The sequence below is a fragment of the Anolis carolinensis genome, unplaced genomic scaffold, assembly GCF_035594765.1.
Source record: "Anolis carolinensis isolate JA03-04 unplaced genomic scaffold, rAnoCar3.1.pri scaffold_66, whole genome shotgun sequence".
Taxonomy (NCBI): Eukaryota; Metazoa; Chordata; class Lepidosauria; order Squamata; family Dactyloidae; genus Anolis; species Anolis carolinensis.
In genome coordinates, this window is record NW_026943875.1 from 69,918 (window position 1) to 92,257 (window position 22,340).

Below are 22,340 nucleotides of genomic sequence, written 5' to 3' on the forward strand. Positions count from 1 at the left end.
ATATTTATATATATTTATATTCATATATTTATACAGTAGAATCTCGCTTATCCAACGTAAACGGGCCGGCAGAACATTGGATAAGCGAATATGTTGGATAATAACGAGAGATTAAGGAAAAGCCTATTAAACATCAAATTAGGTTATGATTTTACAAAATAAGCACCAAAACATCATGTTATACAACAAATTTGACAGAAAAAGTAGTTCAATACACAGTCATGTTATGTTATAATTACTGTATTTACGGATTTAGCACCAAAATAGCATGATGTATTAAAAACATTGACTCCAAAAATGTGTTGGATAATCCAGAACGTTGGATAAGTGAATGTTGGATAGGTGAGACTCTACTGTATATTTTATTTATAATATATATTATATTATACTAGCTGTGCCCGGCCACACGTTGCTGTGGCAAAGTGGTGGTGGTATTGGTTAAAAATTGTTGTGTAATTTTTATTTGACGTTATTTGCAATTTTTTATTAATTTTATTGTAAGTTATATTTTTATTTATTATATTTTATTATTTTCTTGTATTATTTTTAGTTATTTTCTGTTATTATAGTATTTTATTGTATTAATTTTTAGTGTTTTTTATTATTTTTTATTGGGTTGCTAGGAGACCAAGTTGGAGGAGCTTAGCCTTCTAACTGGCAGCAATAGGATAAAAACTATTATTCCTCTCCCTGTAATTAGGACTTTATTTTTCTTTTCTTTTTGTTGTATCAACCTAGAGGCGTGGATGATGGGTTGTGTTGTCAAATTTCGAGGTTGGGGGGCCTGTAGTTTTGTTGTTTTGTGGGTCGCCGTGATGCCATCACTCTTTTATATATATAGATTATATTATATATATACAGTAGAGTCTCGCTTATCCAAGTCTCGCTTATCCAAGCCTCTGGATTATCCAAGCCATTTTTGTAGTCAATGTTTTCAATATATCGTGATATTTTGGTGCTAAATTCGTAAATACAATAATTACAACATAACATTATTGTGTATTGAACTGCTTTTTCTGTCAAATATTTTTTTAAACATGATGTTTTGGTGTTTAATTTGTAAAATCATAACCTAATTTGATGTTTAATAGGCTTTTCCTAGATCCCTCCTTATTATCCAAGATATTCGCTTATCCAAGCTTCTGTTGGCCCGTTTAGTTTGGATAAGTGAGACTCTATATAAAGACTAGTTTATTAATGCCATGAGTTGGGTTCATGTGATGGCTCCTTTCCTTCTATTTTCGTATCAAACAACCTGCATATAAATTTCTTAGAATTAAAACTATCCTCTGCTTTCATCAGGAGAGTTAAACAAGGTCTAGGCTCAAGGGCTTTTCTCTCAAGGGAAAATCAGTTCAGAGAAGTAGTTTTATCTTGAGAAGAAATCTCATTTTGAGGATTTTTATTACTCTGTTTATTTATGCTCTGCTTAGACTCCAAGTGGCTTACATTAAAAGCATTTCGATCCAATGTAAAGTCCACAAATATACAAATATTAAAACAGAATTAGACATCAATGGTATTGTTTAAAAACGAACTGTTAAAATACTTACCGTATATGCTCAAGTATAAGCCGAGTTTTTCAGTCCTTTTGTAGGGCTGAAAAAGCCCCTCTCTGCTTATACTCGAGTGAGGGTCCTGCTCGGCTTGTATTTGGGTTGGCTTATACTCGAGTATATACGTAGTTTATTATTTTTCTCTATTATTGTTATTATTACCTTTACAGTACAGTCTCACTTATCCAACATAAATGGGCCGGCAGAACGTTGGATAAGCAAATATGTTGGATAATAAGGAGGCATTAAGGAAAAGCCTATTAAACATCAAATTAGGTTATGATTTTACAAATTAAGCACCAAAACATCATGTTATACAACAAATTTGACAGAAAAAGTAGTTCAATATGAAATCATGCTATGTAGTAATTACTGTATTTACGAATTTAGCACCAGTTTATTGAAAACATTGTCTACAAAAATGGGTTGGATAATCCAGAATGTTGGATAAGCGAGTGTTGGATAAGTGAGACTCTACTGTATTATTTTACTCTATGTATTATTGTTATTTATTTTATTTATTTATTTCTAACATTTATATCCCGACCTTCTCACCCGAAGGGACTCAGGGCGGCGTACAAAATTGGCAACAATTTGATGCCTATACATAATTAAAACAGCAATAAAAATCCAATAAAACAATTAAAACAATATAAAAAATATAAAAACATATGATTAAAATCCTTTCCTCCAAAATCCTCGTGCTGTAGCCGTAAATCAGTCCGGGTTGTCATTATCATTTAATCTTCAAAAGCCTGGGCACATAGCCATGTTTTCAGGGCTTTTCTAAAACTCAAAAGGGTTGGGGCTTGCCGTATTTCTCTGGGGAGGGTGTTCCACAGCCCCCGCCCTCAGTTTTATAATATAATATATTCTATATACATATAATATTGATAATAATATTATAATGTAATACAATACAATAATAATACCATATAATAATATTAATTATATATTCTATATTACATATAATATTACTAATAATATTACAGTATAGTGGTATAGTTCAATATAGTAATATATAATGCTAATATTGTGCTATGCTAATAATATAATATATTGTGTGTACATATAATTTGTAAGCCACTCTGAGTCCCCTTTGGGGTGAGAAGGGTGTGATACAAATGTAGTAAATAAATGCAGTAAATAATAAATAAATAAATAAATAAAGTTTAGACTTGGGCTCACCCAAAGTCTGAAATAACTTGAAGGCACACAACAACAACAACAACAACAACAACAACCCTAATTAACTTGACTATCTCATTGGCCAGAAGCAGGACCACACTTCCCATTGAAATCCTGATAAATGTATGTTGGTTAAAATTGTTTTTATTTTTAAATATTGTATTGTTCTTTCATTGTTCTTGTTGTTGTTGTTTTTGCACTACAAATAAGACATATGCAGTGTGCATCTGAATTTGTTTGTATTTTTTTCAAATGATAATCCGGCCCCTCAACAGTCTGAAGGATTGTGGACCGGCCCTCGGCTTAAAAAGTTTGAGGACCCCTGCTCTAGATTGTTTTTATCTTATGTCCCTGGTCTCTGTGATTGTATTCTTATCCTTTTCTCACCCCAAGTTTTAATTAAGTGTCTCATGCGGCCCGGCCTGTTTTTTATATATATATATATATATATATATATATATATATATATATATATATATACACACACACACACACACACACACACACACACACACACACACACACCCTGTTTCCCCTAAAATAAGACATCCCCAGAAAATAAGACCTAGTAGCGGTTTTGCTGAATTGCTAAATATAAGGCCTCCCCCGAAAGTAAGACCTAGCCAAGTTTTTGTTTGGATGCATGCCCACCTAACAGAACACCAGAGCATGCAGGATCGGTAAATGTACGTACCATAGAGTGTTGTACATGGAAATATTGGTAGTAACAAGAAATTCTTGATAGGATTCACAGTTTGTCTGGTTATGCTAGTTTGTGATGACAACTACTGTACAGTACAGTAGAGTCTCACTAATCCAAGCTAAACGGGCCGGCAGAAGCTTGGATAAGCGAATATCTTGGATTATAAGGACTGATCAAGGAAAAGCCTATTAAACATCAAATTAGGTTATGATTTTACAAATTAAGCACAAAAACTTCATGTTATACAACAAATTGGACAGAAAAAGTAGTTCAATACGCAGTAATGTTATGTTGTAATTACTGTATTTACGAATTTAGCACCAAAATATCACGATATATTGGAAACATTGACTACAAAAATGGCTTGGATTATCCAGAGGCTTGGAAAAGCGAGGCTTGGATTAGTGAGACTCTACTGTATATATAAAATGTTCATTTTTTGTTTAATAATAAATGTGAATTCTTCATGGAAAAATAAGACATCCCCTGAAAATAAGACCTAATGCATCTTTGGGAGCAAAAATTAATATAAGACACTGTCTTATTTTCGGGGAAACACGGTATATATATATATATATATGTGTGTGTGTGTGTGTGTGTGTGTGTGTGTGTGTGTATATATATATATAGATTGATTGATTTTGTGTTGCAGTCTATATGATTATTTATTGTATTGTTTAATTGTATTGTGATATGTTGTTTTATATTTTGATACTAGCTGTGCCCGGCCACGCGTTGCTGTGGCAAAGTGGTGGTGGTATTAGTTAAAAGTTGTTGTGGAATTTTTATTTGATGTTATTTGTATTCAAAAACATTTAACCTACTGATGCCTCAATGAATGTAATTTTATTGTTGTCTATTTTTATTTTTGAAATTTATCAATAGCTGCTGCATTTCCCACCCTCGGTTTATACTCGAGTCAATAAGTTTTCCCAGTTTTTATGGTAAAATTAAGTGCCTCGGCTTATATTCGGGTCAGCTTATACTTTTAAAATATACGGTATTTTAAAATAGGTTCAAAGCTAAAACCACATTACCACCTAACTTGATCTTAAAGCCAAAGTCTCAGCTCAGTCATTTGGTTTTATTCCAGGCTTGATTTGCTCTAAGGTCCTTTCATTTGTTTCTAGCGGCCCATGGATTCCCAAAAACGCCTCCAGCATCACGTTTCAAATGACCCTAATCCCTCACAACCTCTGGGGATGCCTGCCATAGATGTGGGCGAAATGTCAGGAGAGAATGCTTCTGGAACATGGCCATACAGTCTGGAAAACGTACAATAACCCTAATCCCACTGATGATACAGAAATAGCTGGAAAGGTGGATTTCTACTGCCTTTGGAATGGTCCGAGTTACTATATGTTGTATCTACTGTAGAATGGGTTGCTGTGTGTTTTCTGGACTATATGGCTTTGTTCCAGAAGCATTCTCTCCTGACGTTTTGCCCACATCTATGGCAGGCATCCTCAGAGGTTGTGAGGTCTGTTGGAAACTAGGCAAGTGGGGTTTAGTGTATATATATCAGGATAGTAAATAAAGAACAACATTCAGAAAACAGCGGAATTCCAGACAAATAATTGGGGGTCAGCTAACACCTCCCTACAAAGGATTCCCCTCAGGCAGGAAGCAGCCAGGCTTCGAAGCTGCAAGGCCATTCAAGGTGGCCAATTGCAACATGCCTCAAACAGACAAGAGTTCTTTCTCCCACCCTGGAGATATAGTCTAGTCTAGTTTCCAACAGACCTCACAACCTCTGAGGATGCCTGCCATAGATGTGGGCGAAGAAATGTCAGGAGAGAATGCTTCCGGAACATGGCCATACAGCCCACAAAACATACAACAACCCTAATCCCACTGACGATACAGAAATAGCTGGAAAGGTGGATTTCTACTGCCTTTGGAATGGTCCGAGTTACTATATGTTGTATCTACTGTAGAGTGGGTTGCTGTTAGTTTTCTGAGGTTGTGAGATCTGTTAGGAACCTACAAGTGGGGTTTAGTGTATATATATCAGGACAGTAAATAAAGAACAACATTCAGAAAACAGTGGAATTCCAGACAAATAATCGGGGGTCAGCTAACACCTCCCTACAAAGGATTCCCCTCAGGCAGGAAGCAGCCAGGCTTCGAAGCTGTAAGGCCATTCAATGCTAATCAAAGAGACAAGAGTCCTGGACATTATTCCACAGATATATAACCCCCGCTTGCTTAGTTTCCAACCGACCTCACAACCTCTGAGGATGCCTGCCATAGATGTGGGCGAAATGTCAGGAGAGAATGCTTCTGGAACATGGCAACTCACAGCAACCCAGTGATTTCGGCCATGAAAGCCTTGGACAACATACTGTAGAGTGGATTGTGTCTTCTTTCCTGATAGGAAGGGGTTGGATTAGATGGCCTTTGGGTGCCCCTTCCAAACTTAAGTTGAATCGGATGCCACTCCTTTGTAGAGATTTTGATGGAGGTTAAATGGAATGGTCTGGGTTACTATACATCTCTCGGGAGTGCTTTAGTTGGCTATTATTTGTATTAGGCGATCCCTCGTAGGCCGAGGATGATGGTCTTGGGGATGGATCCGTAGATAGCTGAAGAGACCTATTCTTGATCTGCATGTTCTCCCGCAGTGAGGACACCGGTTTCCAGGTGGAAGGTGGTCCCGGTCGGGTTGGCTTGACGGGCCTTCCCCTTGGCACGTTTCTCCCTTAAGCCCTCCATTCGTGCCTCTTCGAACTCCGCAGCACTGCTGGTCACAGCTGACCTCCAGTTAGAGCGCTTCCCAGTTCTCAGTGTCTATGCCACATTTTTTAAGGTTGGCTTTGAGCCCATCTTTCAATCTCTTTTCCTGCCCACCAACATTACGTTTCCCGTTCTTGAGTTTGGAGTAGAGCAACTGCTTTGGGAGACGGTGATCTTTGGGCATCCGGACAACGTGGCCTTCAGTCCAGCCGAGTTGATGGCGCAGGAGCATCACTTCGATGCTGGTGGTCTTTGCTTCCTCCGGCACACTGACATTTGTCCGCCTGTCTTCCCAAGAGATTTGCAGGATTTTCCTGAGGCAACGCTGATGGAAACGCTCCAGGAGTTGAATGTGACGTCTGTAGACAGTCCACATTTCGCAGGCATAGAACAGAGTTGGAAAGACAATGGCTTTATAAACAAGCACCTTGGTCTCTCTACGGATGTCCCGGTCATCAAACCCTCTCTGCTTCATACGGAAAAATGCTGCACTCGCAGAGCTCAGGCGGTGTTGTATTTCAGTGTCGATGTTGACTTTTGTGGAGAGGTGGCTGCCAAGGTAGCGGAAATGGTCAACGTTTTCTAATGTGACACCATTAATCTGTATTCCTGGTCTTACAGAGGGATTAGCTGGTGCCTGTTGGAAGAGCACTTTGGTTTTCTCGATGTTCAGTGAGAGGCCGAGCTTCTCGTATGCTTCTGCGATGGTGTTTAGAGTGGCTTGTAGGTCTTCTTCTGAGTGCGCTCAGACTACGTTGTCATCGGCATATTGGAGTTCTATAACAGATGTTGGGTATCCCTGCCTGGCAGAACAGGGTTGGACTGGATGGCCTTTGGGTGCCCCAACTGTGTTCTCTCGTATCGGTTTCCAAATGTGGCAAACGACAAAGACACTTGTCCCTTTGAACACTTGACACTCTCCTTTATTGTGTCCTGCAATTTGCAAACCCAAAATCTATAGTTGTTGGGGCTGGCGGCTTTCACTTCCCCCCCCTGCCAATAGGTCCCAGTTTGAGCAAATAGGTCCCAGTTTGAACCAACTGGAATGGATCAAAAGAGGCCTCTTAAGAATCGAGGCCAGATCCGGCGCATCGGCTGCCCTGTTCACACTTTGAAGTCCCCCTCCCCTTGCGCCGGGCTCTCAAAGGCCTCATTGATAGAAATGAAAACATGTCTTGTTCCAGGCAAAGCAACAGCAAAGAGCCCAAGGGGGGGGGGGGGGGGCAATGTGATCGCGCTCAGCATCTCATGCGTGTCCGGCTGTGTGATCCGGGGCATCCCCGTGTTTGTTTGTTTGGGACCGTCAGGGTCAATGCGTTGGTCCACCGGAATCTGTTGAGATCGAGCCAAAAGATACTTTACTTGGCAAGTTAAAAATAATATAGAGAGAGAATAACAAGATCTTAAAAGAGTTGAAAGGGATCTTAAGGGTCATCTAGTCCCACCCCCAGAAAGATGCCTATCCAAAGATGGAGAGCCCACTCTGCTGCAACGTCATCCTCATGTTTAGGTGGGATCTCATTTCTTGTCATTCTAGTCCTCGGAGCTGAGGTTGTCTCCATCGTCTCCATAACCGTTCCTTCAACTACTTCAAGGTGGTTCTAAGAGAGTTGGCATGGAATCGTGCTTTGAATGTTTGGATCCTTGCTACACTATGAAGCCCACCTTGGTCAAGTCACACATTCTTCTCAGAAGAAGGCAATGACAAATCTTACCAGGAAGTTCCTTTGATGGGTCCACCATAACTTGACATGAAGAAAAAGAACATCATGTCACTGCTCAGTCTTCTCTCCAAGCTGAGAAAGATCATGGATTGGGATTCATGTGCTGCTTTAAACTCTTTGAGGCTTGGTTGTTTGAAGGACCACCTGTGGCCATCTTACCAAGAAGTTTCTTTGATGGCTCCACCATACGTTGGAATGACATGAAGACAAAGAACAGATCATGTCACCGCTCAGTCTTCTCTCCAAGCTGAGAAAGATCATATCTAGGATTGGGATTCATGTGCTGCTTTGATGCTTGGTTGTTTGAAGGACCACCTGTGTCCATCTGAAATCCTTCCACCACATGGAACTATGTCCAGTTCTGGACAAAGACATTCAAGAAAGAGTTGGACAAGTTGGAAGGTGTCTGGAGAAATGGTCAAAAGTTTGAAAGCCATGACTCCCACGGCTTGGTTGTTTGAAGGACCACCTGTGTCTATCTGAAATCCTTCCACCGCCTGGAACCATGTCCAGTTCTGAGCAAAGCCATTCAAGAAAGAGGTGGACAAGTTGGAAGGTGTCCGGAGAAATGGTCAAAAGTCTGAAAGCCATGACTCCCACGGCTTGGTTGTTTGAAGGACCACCTGTGTCTATCTGAAATCCTTCCACCGCCTGGAACCATGTCCAGTTCTGAGCAAAGCCATTCAAGAAAGAGGTGGACAAGTTGGAAGATATCCGGAGAAATGGTCAAAAGTTTGAAAGCCATGACTCCCACAGCTTGGTTGTTTGAAGGACCACCTGTGTCTATCTGAAATCCTTCCACCGCCTGGAACTATGTCCAGTTCTGGGCAAAGCCAGTCAAGAAAGAGTTGGACAAGTTGGAAGGTGTCTGGAGAAATGGTCAAAAGTTTGAAAGCCATGATTCCCAAGGCTTGGTTGTTTGAAGGACCACCTGTGTCTATCTGAAATCCTTCCACCGCCTGGAACTATGTCCAGTTCTGGGCAAAGCCAGTCAAGAAAGAGGTGGACAAGTTGGAAGGTGTCTGGAGAAATGGTCAAAAGTTTGAAAGCCATGACTCCCAAGACTTGGTTGTTTGAAGGACCACCTGTGTCCATCTGAAATCCTTCCACCACCTGGAACTATGTCCAGTTCTGAGCAAAGCCAGTCAAGAAAGAGGTGGACAAGTTGGAAGGTGTCCGGAGAAATGGTCAAAAGTTTGAAAGCCATGACTCCCAAGACTTGGTTGTTTGAAGGACCACCTGTGTTCATCTGAAATCCTTCCACCACCTGGAACTATGTCCAGTTCAGTCAAGAAAATGTTGGACAAATTGGAAAGTGTCTGGAGAAATGATCAAAGGTCTGAAGACCATGGCTTCCAAGGCTCATGGAGTTGAAGGTGTTTGGTATAGAGAAGAGAAGAGAATCAAATGGTCAGAAAAGAGATTCCTCCTAAACATTAGGAAGAACTTAATGATGGTCAGAGAGGTTTAACAGTGGGACATGCTTCTGCTGGGAAGTCAGTTGGATTCCCCTTCTCTGGTGTCAGTGGGGTTGGCCTGGATGGCCCATTAGGTCTCTTCCATTAGGATAAGAGTGAGTAGGACCTCTCTGGAGCAGAGCCAGCATGGAGTAGTGCTCCATGAAGTTCTGAAGTTGATGTCCATCTGCTCTGCATCTAAGACCCAACCGGGGTGGTGCATAATGTCCACCACATCCGCTCGCGTGGCCTTGGCACGTTGGGCATCACACCACCAAGACATCAACACAGGGGACAGCTCGCATAACGTTGCATAATGTCTTGGGTCTCTGTCATGCGGATCTGCTGAGGGTGGAGCCCAACCGGAAATTTCCTTAAAAATAGAGGAGAGAAAGGCTCCTTTCTTTGCCGCGAACGCCTGCTAATCAATTACTTTGGGGACAGAGAACAGATAAAGCCACTCTGTCTTCCGACGTGAAGCCGAGGAGGAGCCGGGAGTTGCTACAAAGAGAGGCTCCGAGACGGATGCCGGCCCTTCAGGCTCCAAGACTCAAAAGAGTGGAGAAGGAAGGAGGAGAGACGGAGACGAGAGGCCATCCAACCCAACAAAGACCCAGAAGAGAGAACCTCGGGGTCGTTGCGAGAAAACAGAAGGTCCCGCTTGGCTGATTCGGCCGAACTAAACTCTCGGATCTGCGGTGAAAAGTCTCCCTGTTTCATCTCACCTCCAATGGATCCTTGAGAAGACCACAAAGCTATTTGGAGAAGGAGTTGGAGGACAACAAGGCATTTCTGTGGAGATCTTCCACCACATTGTCCAGAAGATGTACACGGTCCACAATGCCACGCTGGCTGGCAACCTATCCGTCAATGGGACCGAAGGGGGCAACTGCTCCACCGACAATCCACTGATGATCCCCCACGAAGTCTTCCTGATCCTGGGTGCCATCAGCTTCGTGGAGAACCTTCTGGTGGTGGCCGCCATCGCGAAGAACCACAACCTGCACTCCCCGATGTACTACTTCATCTGCTGCCTGGCCATGTCGGACATGCTGGTGAGCATCAGCAACGTGGTGGAGACCTTCTTCATGCTGCTCAACGACCACGGCCTGTTGTTGTTGGGGAAATCCACCATAAAGCACATGGACATCATCATGGACATGCTGATCTGCAGTTCCCTGCTCTCCTCGCTGTCCTTCCTCAGCGTCATCGCCATCGACCGCTACATCACCATCTTCTACGCCTTGCGCTACCACAACATCATGACCTTCCAGCGGGCGCTGGCCCTCATCCTGTCCATTTGGGCGGTCTGCTTCGTGGCCAGTATCGTCTTCATCCTCAACGACAGCCCGGCGGTGATCACCTGCCTGGTGGTCTTCTTCGTGGCCGTGGTCACCCTCATCCTGGCACTCTACACCCACATGTTCATCCTGGCCCGCCATCACGCCCGGCGCATGTCCCACATCCCCAAGAAGCAGAACTCCCCACAGATGTCCAGCATGAAAGGGGCCATCACCCTCACCATCCTCTTGGGGGTCTTCCTGATCTGCTGGGGGCCCTTCTTCCTCCACCTGACCCTCATCATCATCTGCCCCTTCCGCTGCGCCTGCTACTTCAACTACTTCAGCCTCTACCTCATCCTCATCATCTGCAACTCCGTGGTGGACCCCGTCATCTACGCCTTCCGGAGCCAGGAGCTCAAGAGGACTTTGAAGGACATGCTGTTCTTGGTTTGGTAGAAGGAAGGATGGAGAAAGGTGAGGAAGGAAAGAAGGAAGGGAGGAGAAAGGGAAGGAAACTATGGAGGAAGGGTTAGATATTGGAAAGGGGATCCCGTTGAGGAGAAGACAACCAGCTTGTTTTCTGTAGGACTCAATGGATCCATGGATTCAAGAGATTGATGGTGGAGTCAAGAGATTCCACCTAAACATTGGTGGCTCTCTATCAAAGCTGGACCTTCTGCCTTTCCTTAGAACCCAAGGAACACAAACTCTCGCAAGTGGATATGGACAGACAAGTGGACAGAGATGGTGGAGAAACCTAAACTTTCCTGGTCAGTATTCCTTTGCTCTTCCAATGCCGTGCCCCAGCTCCTTGAGTGGCGTGGCTCGTTGGCTCCTGAAAGCAATTTTGTTCCACCTAAAAACTAATCTCAACCCTTGTCAGAGTTCCTCTTTGCTTCTCTTCGCCATTGGGAAAGGAGGGAAGGTGGAATGAAGGTAAGACTACAAGATCACCTTCTTCTCAGTCCCCAAACTTCTAGGGAGCTTTAACATTAAGCTCCTTCTCCCCTCCAAGACCTTCTCAGTCCCGAAAGTTCTAGAGAACTTCAACATTGAGCTCCTGCTCCCCTCCAAGACTTTCTCAGTCCCCAAACTTCTAGAGAACTTCAACATTGAGTTCTTGCTCCCCTCCAAGACCTTCTCCTTCTCAGTCCCCAAACTTCTAGGGAACTTTAACATTGAGCTCCTGCTCCCCTCCAAGACCACCTTCTTCTCAGTCCCCAAACTTCTAGAGAACTTCAACATTGAGCTCCTGCTCCCCTCCAAGACCTTCTTCTTCTCAGTCCCCAAACTTCTAGGGAACTTCAACATTGAGCTCTTGCTCCCCTCCAAGACCTTCTTCTTCTCTGTCTCCAAAGTTCTAGGGAACTTCAACACTGAGCTCCTGCTCCCCTCCAAAACCTTCTTCTTCTCATTCCCAAACTTCTAGGGAACTGCAACACTGAGCTCCTTCTCCCCTCCAAGACCTTCTCAGTCCCCAAACTTCTAGAGAACTTCAACATTGAGTTCCTTCTCCCCTCCAAGACCTTCTCAGTCCCCAAACTTCTAGAGAACTTCAACACTGAGCTCCTTCTCCCCTCCAAGACCTTCTCAGTCCCCAAACTTCTAGAGAACTTCAACATTGAGTTCCTTCTCCCCTCCAAGACCTTCTCAGTCCCCAAACTTCTAGAGAACTTCAACACTGAGCTCCTTCTCCCCTCCAAGACCTTCTCAGTCCCCAAACTTGTAGAGAACTTCAACACTGAGCTCCTTCTCCCCTCCAAGACCTTCTCAGTCCCCAAACTTCTAGAGAACTTCAACATTGAGTTCCTTTTCCCCTCCAAGACCTTCTCAGTCCCCAAACTTCTAGAGAACTTCAACATTGAGTTCCTTTTCCCCTCCAAGACCTTCTCAGTCCCCAAACTTCTAGAGAACTTCAACACTGAGCTTTGCATCCCAGTGTTTCCCATACACTGATCTTCCAAGTGTTTTGGACTTCAGCTCCCGGAATCCCTGTTCATTGGCCAACACAACTGTGGCTTCTGGGAGCTGAAGTCCAAAACACCTGGAAGGCCAGAAATTTGGGGATTTCTAACATTTTAGAGGTGCCCCCGGTGGTGCAGCCCCTGGTTAATGTCAGACTTAATGTCAGGGGAGAATCTTTATCTCCTGAAGTGCTTCAGAGATTATATACAGTAGAGTCTCACTTATCCAAGCCTCGCTTATCCAAGCTTCTGGATTATCCAAGCCATTTTTGTAGTCAGTGTTTTCAATATATCGTGATATTTTGGTGCTAAATTTGTAAATACAGTAATTACAACATAACATTACTGCGTATTGAAGTACTTTTTCTGTCAAATGTGTTGTATAACATGATGTTTTGGTGCTTAATTTGTAAAATCATAACCTAATTTGATGCTGAATAGGCTTTTCCTTAAGCCCTCCTTATTATCCAAGATATTCGCTTATCCAAGCTTCTGCCGGCCCGTTTAGCTTGGATAAGTGAGACTCTACTGTATCTGTAAATTATAGGAACCAAGCCCAACCCAGTTAGTAAAAACAACTGTTGTTGTTATTATAATCAAAATCTTCATTTGGGAGCTCCGATGACGCAGTAGGTTAAACTGCTGAGGTGCTGAACTGGCTGACGGAAAGGTTGGCTATTCGAATCTGCGGAGTGGGGTGAGCTCCCGCTGTTAGCCCCAGCTTCTGCCAACCTGTCAGTTCGAAAACAGGCAAGCATGAGTAGATCAATAGGTACCGCTCAGGCGGGAAGGTAATGGCACTGAGAAATGGCAGTGAAAGTGCTAAGAGCCACAGTGGCGAAATGGGTTAAACCCTTGAGCCAGCTGAACTGCTGACCTGAAGGTTGGGTTGCGGACCTGAAGGTCGCTGTTTGAATCCGTGAGACGGGGTGAGCTCCCGTCAGTCAGCTCTAGCTTGCGGGGACACGAGAGAAGCCTCCCAGCAGGATGGTAACACATCCGGGCAATGTCCCCTGGGCAACGTCTATGTAGACGGCCGATTCTCTCACCCCAGAAGCGATTTGCAGTATGTTCTCATGTCATTTCTGACAGTGAAAGTGGTATTAAACTGCATTGATTATAAAGTGTAGATGCACGCAAAGAGAGCCAGCCAGAAAACAGATCAAAACCCACGCTCTTTCTTGCTTCCTTGCCTTTTGTGTTCCACTGAGTTTGGATTGATGCCGCATCCAGAACTCTCTGTTTTTCTAAACTGGATGATGTGTAGTCATCCGAATCGACTTTCCAATCCTTCCTTATTGACAAAGGGAAAATCAGTTGTTGCGGCCATGATGCTTTGGGCTCTATGGATTGCTTGAGATGGAAATGCAGCAAGGACTGACGATGCAACCCAGTTGCTTTGAATCTGGGGGTGTAAATAAAATAATGATGATGATAATAATAATAATGCATATGCATGTATCAAAGGATCTTCTGTATAGAAATAATAATAATAATAAAGCTGAGTTTTGTGGATCGTGCACATGAATGTGACCTCTGTGTAGTCTCCGATTATTCCTCCTGACATACGGACCACATTTGGCTCAAATACCCGATACGTCCAAATTTGAATACTGGTGGGGTTGGGAAGGGATTGATTTTGTTATTTGGGAGTTGTAGTTGCTGGGATTTATAATTATCCTACAATCAAAGAGCAATCAAAGAATAATGGAATTGACCCAAACTTGGCATACAGCACTTTTATAACTAACAGAAAATACTGGAAGGGTTTCGTGGGAATTGACCTTGAGTTTGGGAGTTGTAGTTCACCTACACCCAGAGAGCACTGTGGACTCAAACAATGATTATTTTGGACCAAACTTGGTACAAATACTCAATATGCCCAAATGTTAACACTGGTGGAGTTTGTGGAAAATAGACCTTGATATTTGGGAGTTGTGGTTGCTGGGATTTATAGTTCACCTACAATCAAAGAGTTCCTTGAACCCCACCAATGATAGAAGTGGACCAAACTTCTCACACAGAACCCCCATAACCAACAAAAAAATAATAGAGGGGTTTGGTTTCCTAAGACCATCAGAAACATGTGCTTTCTGATGGTCTTTGGCGACCCTTGTGCTGGCAGGACTGCTGACCTGAAGGTTGGGTTGCTGAACTGAATGTTGCCGGTTCGAATCTGGGGAGAGCGCAGATGAGCTCCCTTTGTCAGCTCCAGCTTCCCATGCGGGGACATGACAGAGAGAAGACTTCCACAAAGATGGTAAAAACATCAAAAACATCCCGGCGTCCCCTGGGCAACATCCTTGCAGACAGCCAATTCTCTCACACCGGAAGCGACTTGCAGTTTCTCAAGTGGACCAGTTTGTTTGCCAAGCAATCACGGGAGACCTTGTCATTGAATATTTATTCATATTCATAGAATAGCTTCAACTTCAGCTGCCGCGAAAGGTAAGATACGCATCCAAGAAGTGGATAAATAATGCATCGAAAAGGATGCTCTTTGCAAACTGCTCCCAATACTTAACTCCTCTCTTGCTGCTGATCCTGTGCATTTGTTGGTTTTGGTTCTTATAAAACAAAACACAGGATATTGATGCTACTAGAAATATCCTGAGGTTCACAAAAAAGGAGACCATCAAACTAGAGCATGGATCCCGTTAAATACGGTTTCTGCCTGCTGCAGAATTCTGGGACTTGTAGTTTAGTGGGGCCCAGGAGCAGTTTAAAGGGCCCTTCATAGGCAGCAAGCTCCAGAATTATGCAGGAGGCAGATTTAAAGTGGATCCACGCTCTAGTGCAGTGATGGCCAACCTATGACACGCATGTCAGCACTGACACCTCTAGCCATTTTTGCTGACACGCAGTGGTCACCTCTTGGGTTGTTAAGTGCTTTCTGGCCAAATTTGGTGTCATTTCATCCAGTTATTTTTTTGTTTACTCCATCCTACAAATGAACAGTACATTTATATATAGAGATATTATTATTATATCCTATTATTATATTAATATGTTTTATATCATTATATTATATTATAATTATATCATTCTATTATTATTCTATTATTTTTGTAGTATAAGGTAAAGGTTTTCCCCTGACGTTAAGTCCACTCATGTCCGACTCTGGGGGTTGGTGCTCATCTCCATTTCTAAGCCAAAGAGCCGGCGTTGTCTGTAGACGTCTCCTAGGTCATGTGGCCATAGGCATGACTGCATGGAGCACCGTTACCTTCCCGCTGGAACGGTACCTATTGATCTACTCACATTTGCATGTAAAACCCTTGTGCCGGCTGGACTGCTGATCTGAAGGCTGGGTTGCTGGTTCGAATCCGTGAGACTGGGTGAGCTCCCGTCTGTCAGCTCTAGCTTGCGGGGACATGAGAGATGGTTAGCAGCAGGATGGTAACACATTCAGGCATCCTTTCCTGGCAATTTGTGATTCCATCCGGAGCATTCATCAATCTGGACCCAATCCCCAAATTCTTGACGGTGTTTGCTTGAGCCTCTCCGGTTTTGCGGGATTTCTAGTCTCCTTCCATCTCCATTCCTTGCGAGAAAAAAGGGCCAGACAGGCTCCCAAGAGGCATGACTGTGCAGCCACATTCGGGAAGTGAGCATGAGATCGGAGTGTTTTTCCATTTCTATTCCTTGTGGCTTCCCAGGCGTGGGCCAATGTGGGTCCTGCAGGTGTTCTGGACTGCAACTCCCACCATTCCTAACAGCCTCAGACCCCTTCCTTTCCCCCCGCAACTGCTTAAGCTGCTGCTTATTATTATTATTATTATTATTATTATTATTATTATTATTATTATTATGACACAGCAAACAAGATAGATATGCTGGATTTCGTATCACAAAATCACAAGTCGAACACTTCCCAAGCGTCTAGGACTCTATATTATTATTATTATTATTATTATTATTATTATTATTATTATTATTATTATGACACAGCAAACAAGATAGATATGCTGGATTTCGTTTCACAAAATCACAAGTCGAACACTTCCCAAGTGTCTAGGACTGTGTGATTTATTATTATTATTATTGTTGTTGTTGTTGTTGTTTTATTATGACACAGCAAACAAGATAGATATGCTGGATTTCGTATCACAAAATCACAAGTCGAACACTTCCCAAGCGTCTAGGACTGTGTGATGTATTTTCGGATGATCTGTGCAGATCCCAGTAGGGTGGCCTTTTGCAGTTGGCAGATCATAATTTTGTCAATGTCTATTGTTTCCAAATGCCGGCTGAGATCTTTTGGCACGGCACCCAGTGTGCCCATCACCACCGGGACCACCTGCACTGGTTTCTGCCAGAGTCTTTGAAGAAGAATAATAATAATAATAATAATAATAATAATAATAATAATAATAATAAATATTATTATATAGGTTATTATTATTATTATATAATACAGTAGAATCTCACTTATCCAAGCCTCGTTTATCCAAGTTTCTGGATTATCCAAGCCATTTTTGTAGTCAATATTTTCAATATATCATGATATTTTGGTTCTAAATTTGTAAATACCATAATTACAGCATAACATTACTGCGTATTGAACTACTTTTTCTGTCAAATTTGTTGTATAACATGATGTTTTGGTGCTTAATTTGTAAAATCATAACCTAATTTGATGTTTAATAGGCTTTTCCTTAATCCCTCCTCATTATCCAAGATATTCGCTTATCCAAGCTTCTGCCAGCCCGTTTAGCTTGCATAAGTGAGACTCTACTGTAATAATAATAATAATAATAATAATAATAATAATAATAATAATAATAATAATAATACAAAATTGAAGGAAAAGCTGATAAGGAGAAGACCTGGCTCTGGCTCACGAATGGGACCCTGAAGAAGGAGACAGAAGGCCTGATCCTTGCAGCCCAGGAGCAAGACATCAGGACAAAGGCAATTCAGGCCAAGATTGAAAAATCAGCTGGTGACCCAAAATACAGACTGTGCAAGGAAACCGACGAAACCATGGATCATATCCTCAGCTGCTGTAAGAAAATCGCACAGACAGACTACAAACAGAGGCACAACTATGTGGCCCAAATGATTCATTGGAACCTATGCCTCAAGTATCACCTCCCTGCAGTTAAGAACTGGTGGGATCACAAACCTTCAAAGGTTGTGGAAAATGAACACGCAAAGATACTGTGGGACTTCGGAATCCAGACTGACAAAGTTCTGGAACACAACACACCAGACATCACAGTTGTGGAAAAGAAAAAGGTTTGGATCATTGATGTCGCCATCCCAGGTGACAGTCGCATTGACGAAAAACAACAGGAAAAACTCAGCCGCTCTCAGGACCTCAAGATTGAACTTCAAAGACTCTGGCAGAAACCAGTGCAGGTGGTCCCGGTGGTGATGGGCACACTGGGTGCCGTGCCAAAAGATCTCAGCCGGCATTTGGAAACAATAGACATTGACAAAAGTACGATCTGCCAGCTGCAAAAGGCCACCCTGCTGGGATCTGCACGCATCATCCGAAAATACATCACACAGTCCTAGACACTTGGGAAGTGTTCGACTTGTGATTTTGTGAAACGAAATCCAGCATGTCTATCTTGTTTGCTGTGTCATAATAAAATAATAATAATAATAATAATAATAATAATAATAATAATAATAATAATAATACATCACACAGTCCTAGACACTTGGGAAGTGTTCGACTTGTGATTTTGTGATATGAAATCCAGCATATCTATCTTGTTTGCTGTGTCATAATATAATAATAATATATTAATATTTACTACTACTACTACTACTACTACTACTAATAATAATAATAATAATAATAATAATAATAGTGTTTTGCATTGTCGATGCATACATCTATGGCTAAGCTATATTGGCAGCAGGCTGGCAAATACCTGTATATCTGTATTTTATTTTAAGTGAACTAGATGTACAGTAGAGTCTCACTTATCCAACACTCGCTTATCCAACGTTCTGGATTATCCAAGCCATTTTTGTAGTCAATGTTTTCAATATATCATGATATTTTGATGTTGAATTCAGAAATGCAGTAATTACTACATAACATTACTGCGTATTGAACTACTTTTTCTGTCAAATTTGTTGTATAACATGGTGTTTTGGTGCTTCATTTGTAAAATCATAACCTAATTTGATGTTTAATAGGCTTTTCCTTGATCAGTCCTTATAATCCAACATATTCACTTATCCAACATTCTGCCGGCCCGTTTACGTTGGATAAGTGAGACTCTACTGTATGTTGTGTTTGTCCTGTCTGTTCTTGATAAGGCCAACTGGCTAATCAATAAATTGTTGTTGTTTTGACGGTATTGACATCAAGCATTTCTATTAGACTGATTTCTCCCTCTTAATTTTGACTTTCATGGTATACAGACCCTGCATGTTGTCCTTGGCCATTGATTCCAATAAAGGGGAGGGGGTCTCCTGTCAATCAGGGGAAGCCCCGCCCCCTCCTCCCCCAATGCCAAGGGTCAGCTTTTTCTCCAAGGCTTTTGTCCCTGAAATCAGGACAAAAGGAAGAAGGAATGACAGGAGGAAGATCTGAAGACCCCTCCCACTCCCCCTCCTCAAAAAAAAAACAAACCTAAAAGGGGAGGGGGAGAGAGAGAGAGAGAGGCCTTTCCTGATGCTGGGAACAAAGAAAAGACAGAAGGGAGGAAGGGAGGGGTCTCTCTTTCTTTCTTTCTTTCTTTCTTTCTTTTTCTCTCTTGCTTTTTCTCAGTCTCTCATCCCCCCTTTCCCCCCTTTCTCTCTGCCTTTTGTTTCATATGCATTTCAATGTGTGTTGTCATGGCTGGAATCACTGGGTTGCTGTGAGTTTTCCAGGCTGTCTGGCCATGTCCCAGCATCATTCTCTCCTGACATTTCGCCCACATCTATGACAGGCAACCTCTGAGGTTGTGAGATCTGTTGGAAACTACATACATACATACATACATACATACATATATATATATATATCTGTGGAATAATGTCCAGGGTGGGAGAAAGATTATAATGTAATATAATCTATATATATAAAAGAGTGATGGCATCACGGCGACCCACAAAACAACAAAACTACAGCCCCCCCCCCAACCTCGAAATTTGACAACACAACCCATCATCCACGCCTCTAGGTTGATACAACAAAAAGAAAAGAAAAATAAAGTCCCGATTAGAGAGAGAGAGAGGAATCATTGCTTTTATCCAATTGCTGCCAGTTAGAAGGCTAAGCTCCTCCAACTTGGTCTCCTAGCAACCCAATAAAAAAATAATAAAAAACACTAAAAATAATTTAAAACACTAAACAATTAATACAATAAAATACTATAATAACAGAAAATATCTAAAAATAATACAAGAAAATAATAAAATATAATAAATAAAAAGATAACTTACAATAAAATTAATTTAAAAAATGCAAATAACGTCATATAAAAATTACACAACAATTTTTAACCAATACCACCACCACTTTGCCACAGCAACGCATGGCCGGGCACAGCTAGTATAATATAAATCTGTGGAATGATGTCCAGGGTGGGAGAAAGATTATAACATAATATAATATAAATCTGTGGAATGATGTCCAGGGTGGGAGAAAGATATAATATAATATAATATAATATAATATAATATAATATAATATAATATAATACACAGTAGAGTCTCACTTATCCAAGCCTCTGGATTATCCAAGCCATTTTTGTAGTCAATGTTTTCAATATATCGTGATATTTTGGAGCTAAATTCATAAATACAGTAATTACAACATAACATTACACGATCCACTCTACAGTATGTTGTCCAAGGCTTTCATGACCAAAATCACTGGGTTGCTGTGAGTTGCCGGGATGCCTGGCCATGTTCCAGAAGCATTCTCTCCTGACATTTCACCCACATCTATGGCAGGTATCCTCAGAGGTTGTGAGGTCTGTGGGAAACTGGCTACTTCCCGCCTGGGGGAACCCCTTTCTTGGGAGGTGTCAGCTGGCCCTGATTGTTTCCTGACTGGAATTCCCTTGTTTTCGCCATGCCGTTCTTTATTTACTGTCCCGATTTTGGAGTATTTTTAATACTGGTAGTCACATTGCGTTCATTTTCATGGTTTCCTCCCTTCTGTTGAAATTGTCTGCATGCTTGTGGATGTAAATGGCTTCTTTGTGTCGTCTGACATGGTGGTTGTTAGCGTGGTGTCCCCTGTTGGGTGAGAAGGGCGGGATATAAATATTGTAATAATAATAAATACAGTAGAGTCTCACTTATCCAAGCCTCGCTTATCCAAGCCTCTGGATTATCCAAGCCATTTTTGTAGTCAATGTTTTCAATATATCGTGATATTTTGGTGCTAAATTCGTAAATACAGTAATTACTACATAGCATTATTGCGTACTGAACTACTTTTTCTGTCAAATTTGTTGTATAACAGGATGTTTTGGTGCTTAATTTGTAAAATCATAACCTAATTTGATGTTTAATAGGCTTTTCCTTAATCCCTCCTTATTATCCAAGATATTCGCTTATCCAAGCTTCTGCCGGACCGTTTAGCTTGGATAAGTGAGACTCTGCTGTATATATAATTTAAAGTGTAACTCTAGATAATAATAACAATATAATAATAATAATAATAATAATAATAATAATAATAATAATAATTTAAAGTGTAACTCCAGACAATAATAAATAAATAAATAAATTAGTTTTATATATATAACTAGCTGTGCCCGGCCACGCGTTGCTGTGGCGTTGTCTGGTGGTGTTGGTGCGAACTTGTTGAGGTAGTGGTGGTATTGAATGTCTGTTGTATGGTTGTCTTTATGTTTAGTATGCATTTGGTTGTTTGTGTAATGTGAAAGTGGTGAGGGTAGGGGGGGTCTATGTCCCTGTGTAGTAGTGTATAGTATTTATACGTTGTCCATGTGTTGTGAATGCTTGGGTTGTGTCCTGCTGCATAGTAGAAAGGGTTGGACTGGATGGTCCTTAGGGATCTCTCCAAACTCTTGTGCCTGTCCCCTGGGCTGAGTGGGTTGCTAGGAGACCAAGTGGGCGGAACTTAGCCTTGTAACTGGCAGCAATTGGATAAAAACAATTATTCCTCTCCCTTAATTAGGACTTTATTTTTCTTTTCTTTTTGTTGTATCAACCTAGAGCCGTGGATGATGGGTTGTATTGTCAAATTTCGAGGTTGGGGGGCCTGTAGTTTTGTTGTTTTGTCTGCTGCCCTGATGCCATCACTCTTTTATATATATAGACTAGCTGTGCCCGGCCACGCGTTGCTGTGGCATTGTCTGGTGGTGTTGGTGAGAAATTGTTGAGGTAGTGGTAGTATTGAATGTCTGTTGTATGGTTGTCTTTATGTTTAGTATGCACACTGAAGTGGATTATATGGCAGTGTGGAGTCAAGATAATCCAGTTCAAAGCAGATAATATAAGATTATAAATGGGTTATATAGCTGTGTGGAAGGGCCTTGAGTCTACACTGCCATATAATCCAGTTAAAATCTGATAATCTGTGGAAGAGGCCTAAGTGAGGCCTAACTCTGCCTGTCCCCTGGGTGAGTGGGTTGCTAGGAAACCAAGTGGGCAGAGCTTAACCTTCTAACTGACAGCAATAGGATAAAAACTATAATTCCTCTCCCTGTAATTAGGACTTTATTTTTCTTTTCTTTTTTGTTGTATCAACCTAGAGCCGTGAATGATGGGTTGTGTTGTCAAATTTCGAGTTTGGGGGGC

General features: G+C 41.8%; 1 protein-coding gene across 1 annotated transcript; it reads left to right on the forward strand.

Annotated features, from left to right (window-relative positions):
• Window positions 1-8,030: 8,030 nt before the first annotated feature.
• LOC134295048 (melanocyte-stimulating hormone receptor-like) lies at window positions 8,031-14,126 on the forward strand. Its single transcript, XM_062966988.1, has one exon. It carries the CDS (start codon window positions 10,189-10,191, stop codon window positions 11,101-11,103), a length of 915 nt encoding a protein of 304 aa, XP_062823058.1. The 5' UTR covers window positions 8,031-10,188; the 3' UTR covers window positions 11,104-14,126.
• Window positions 14,127-22,340: the final 8,214 nt, after the last annotated feature.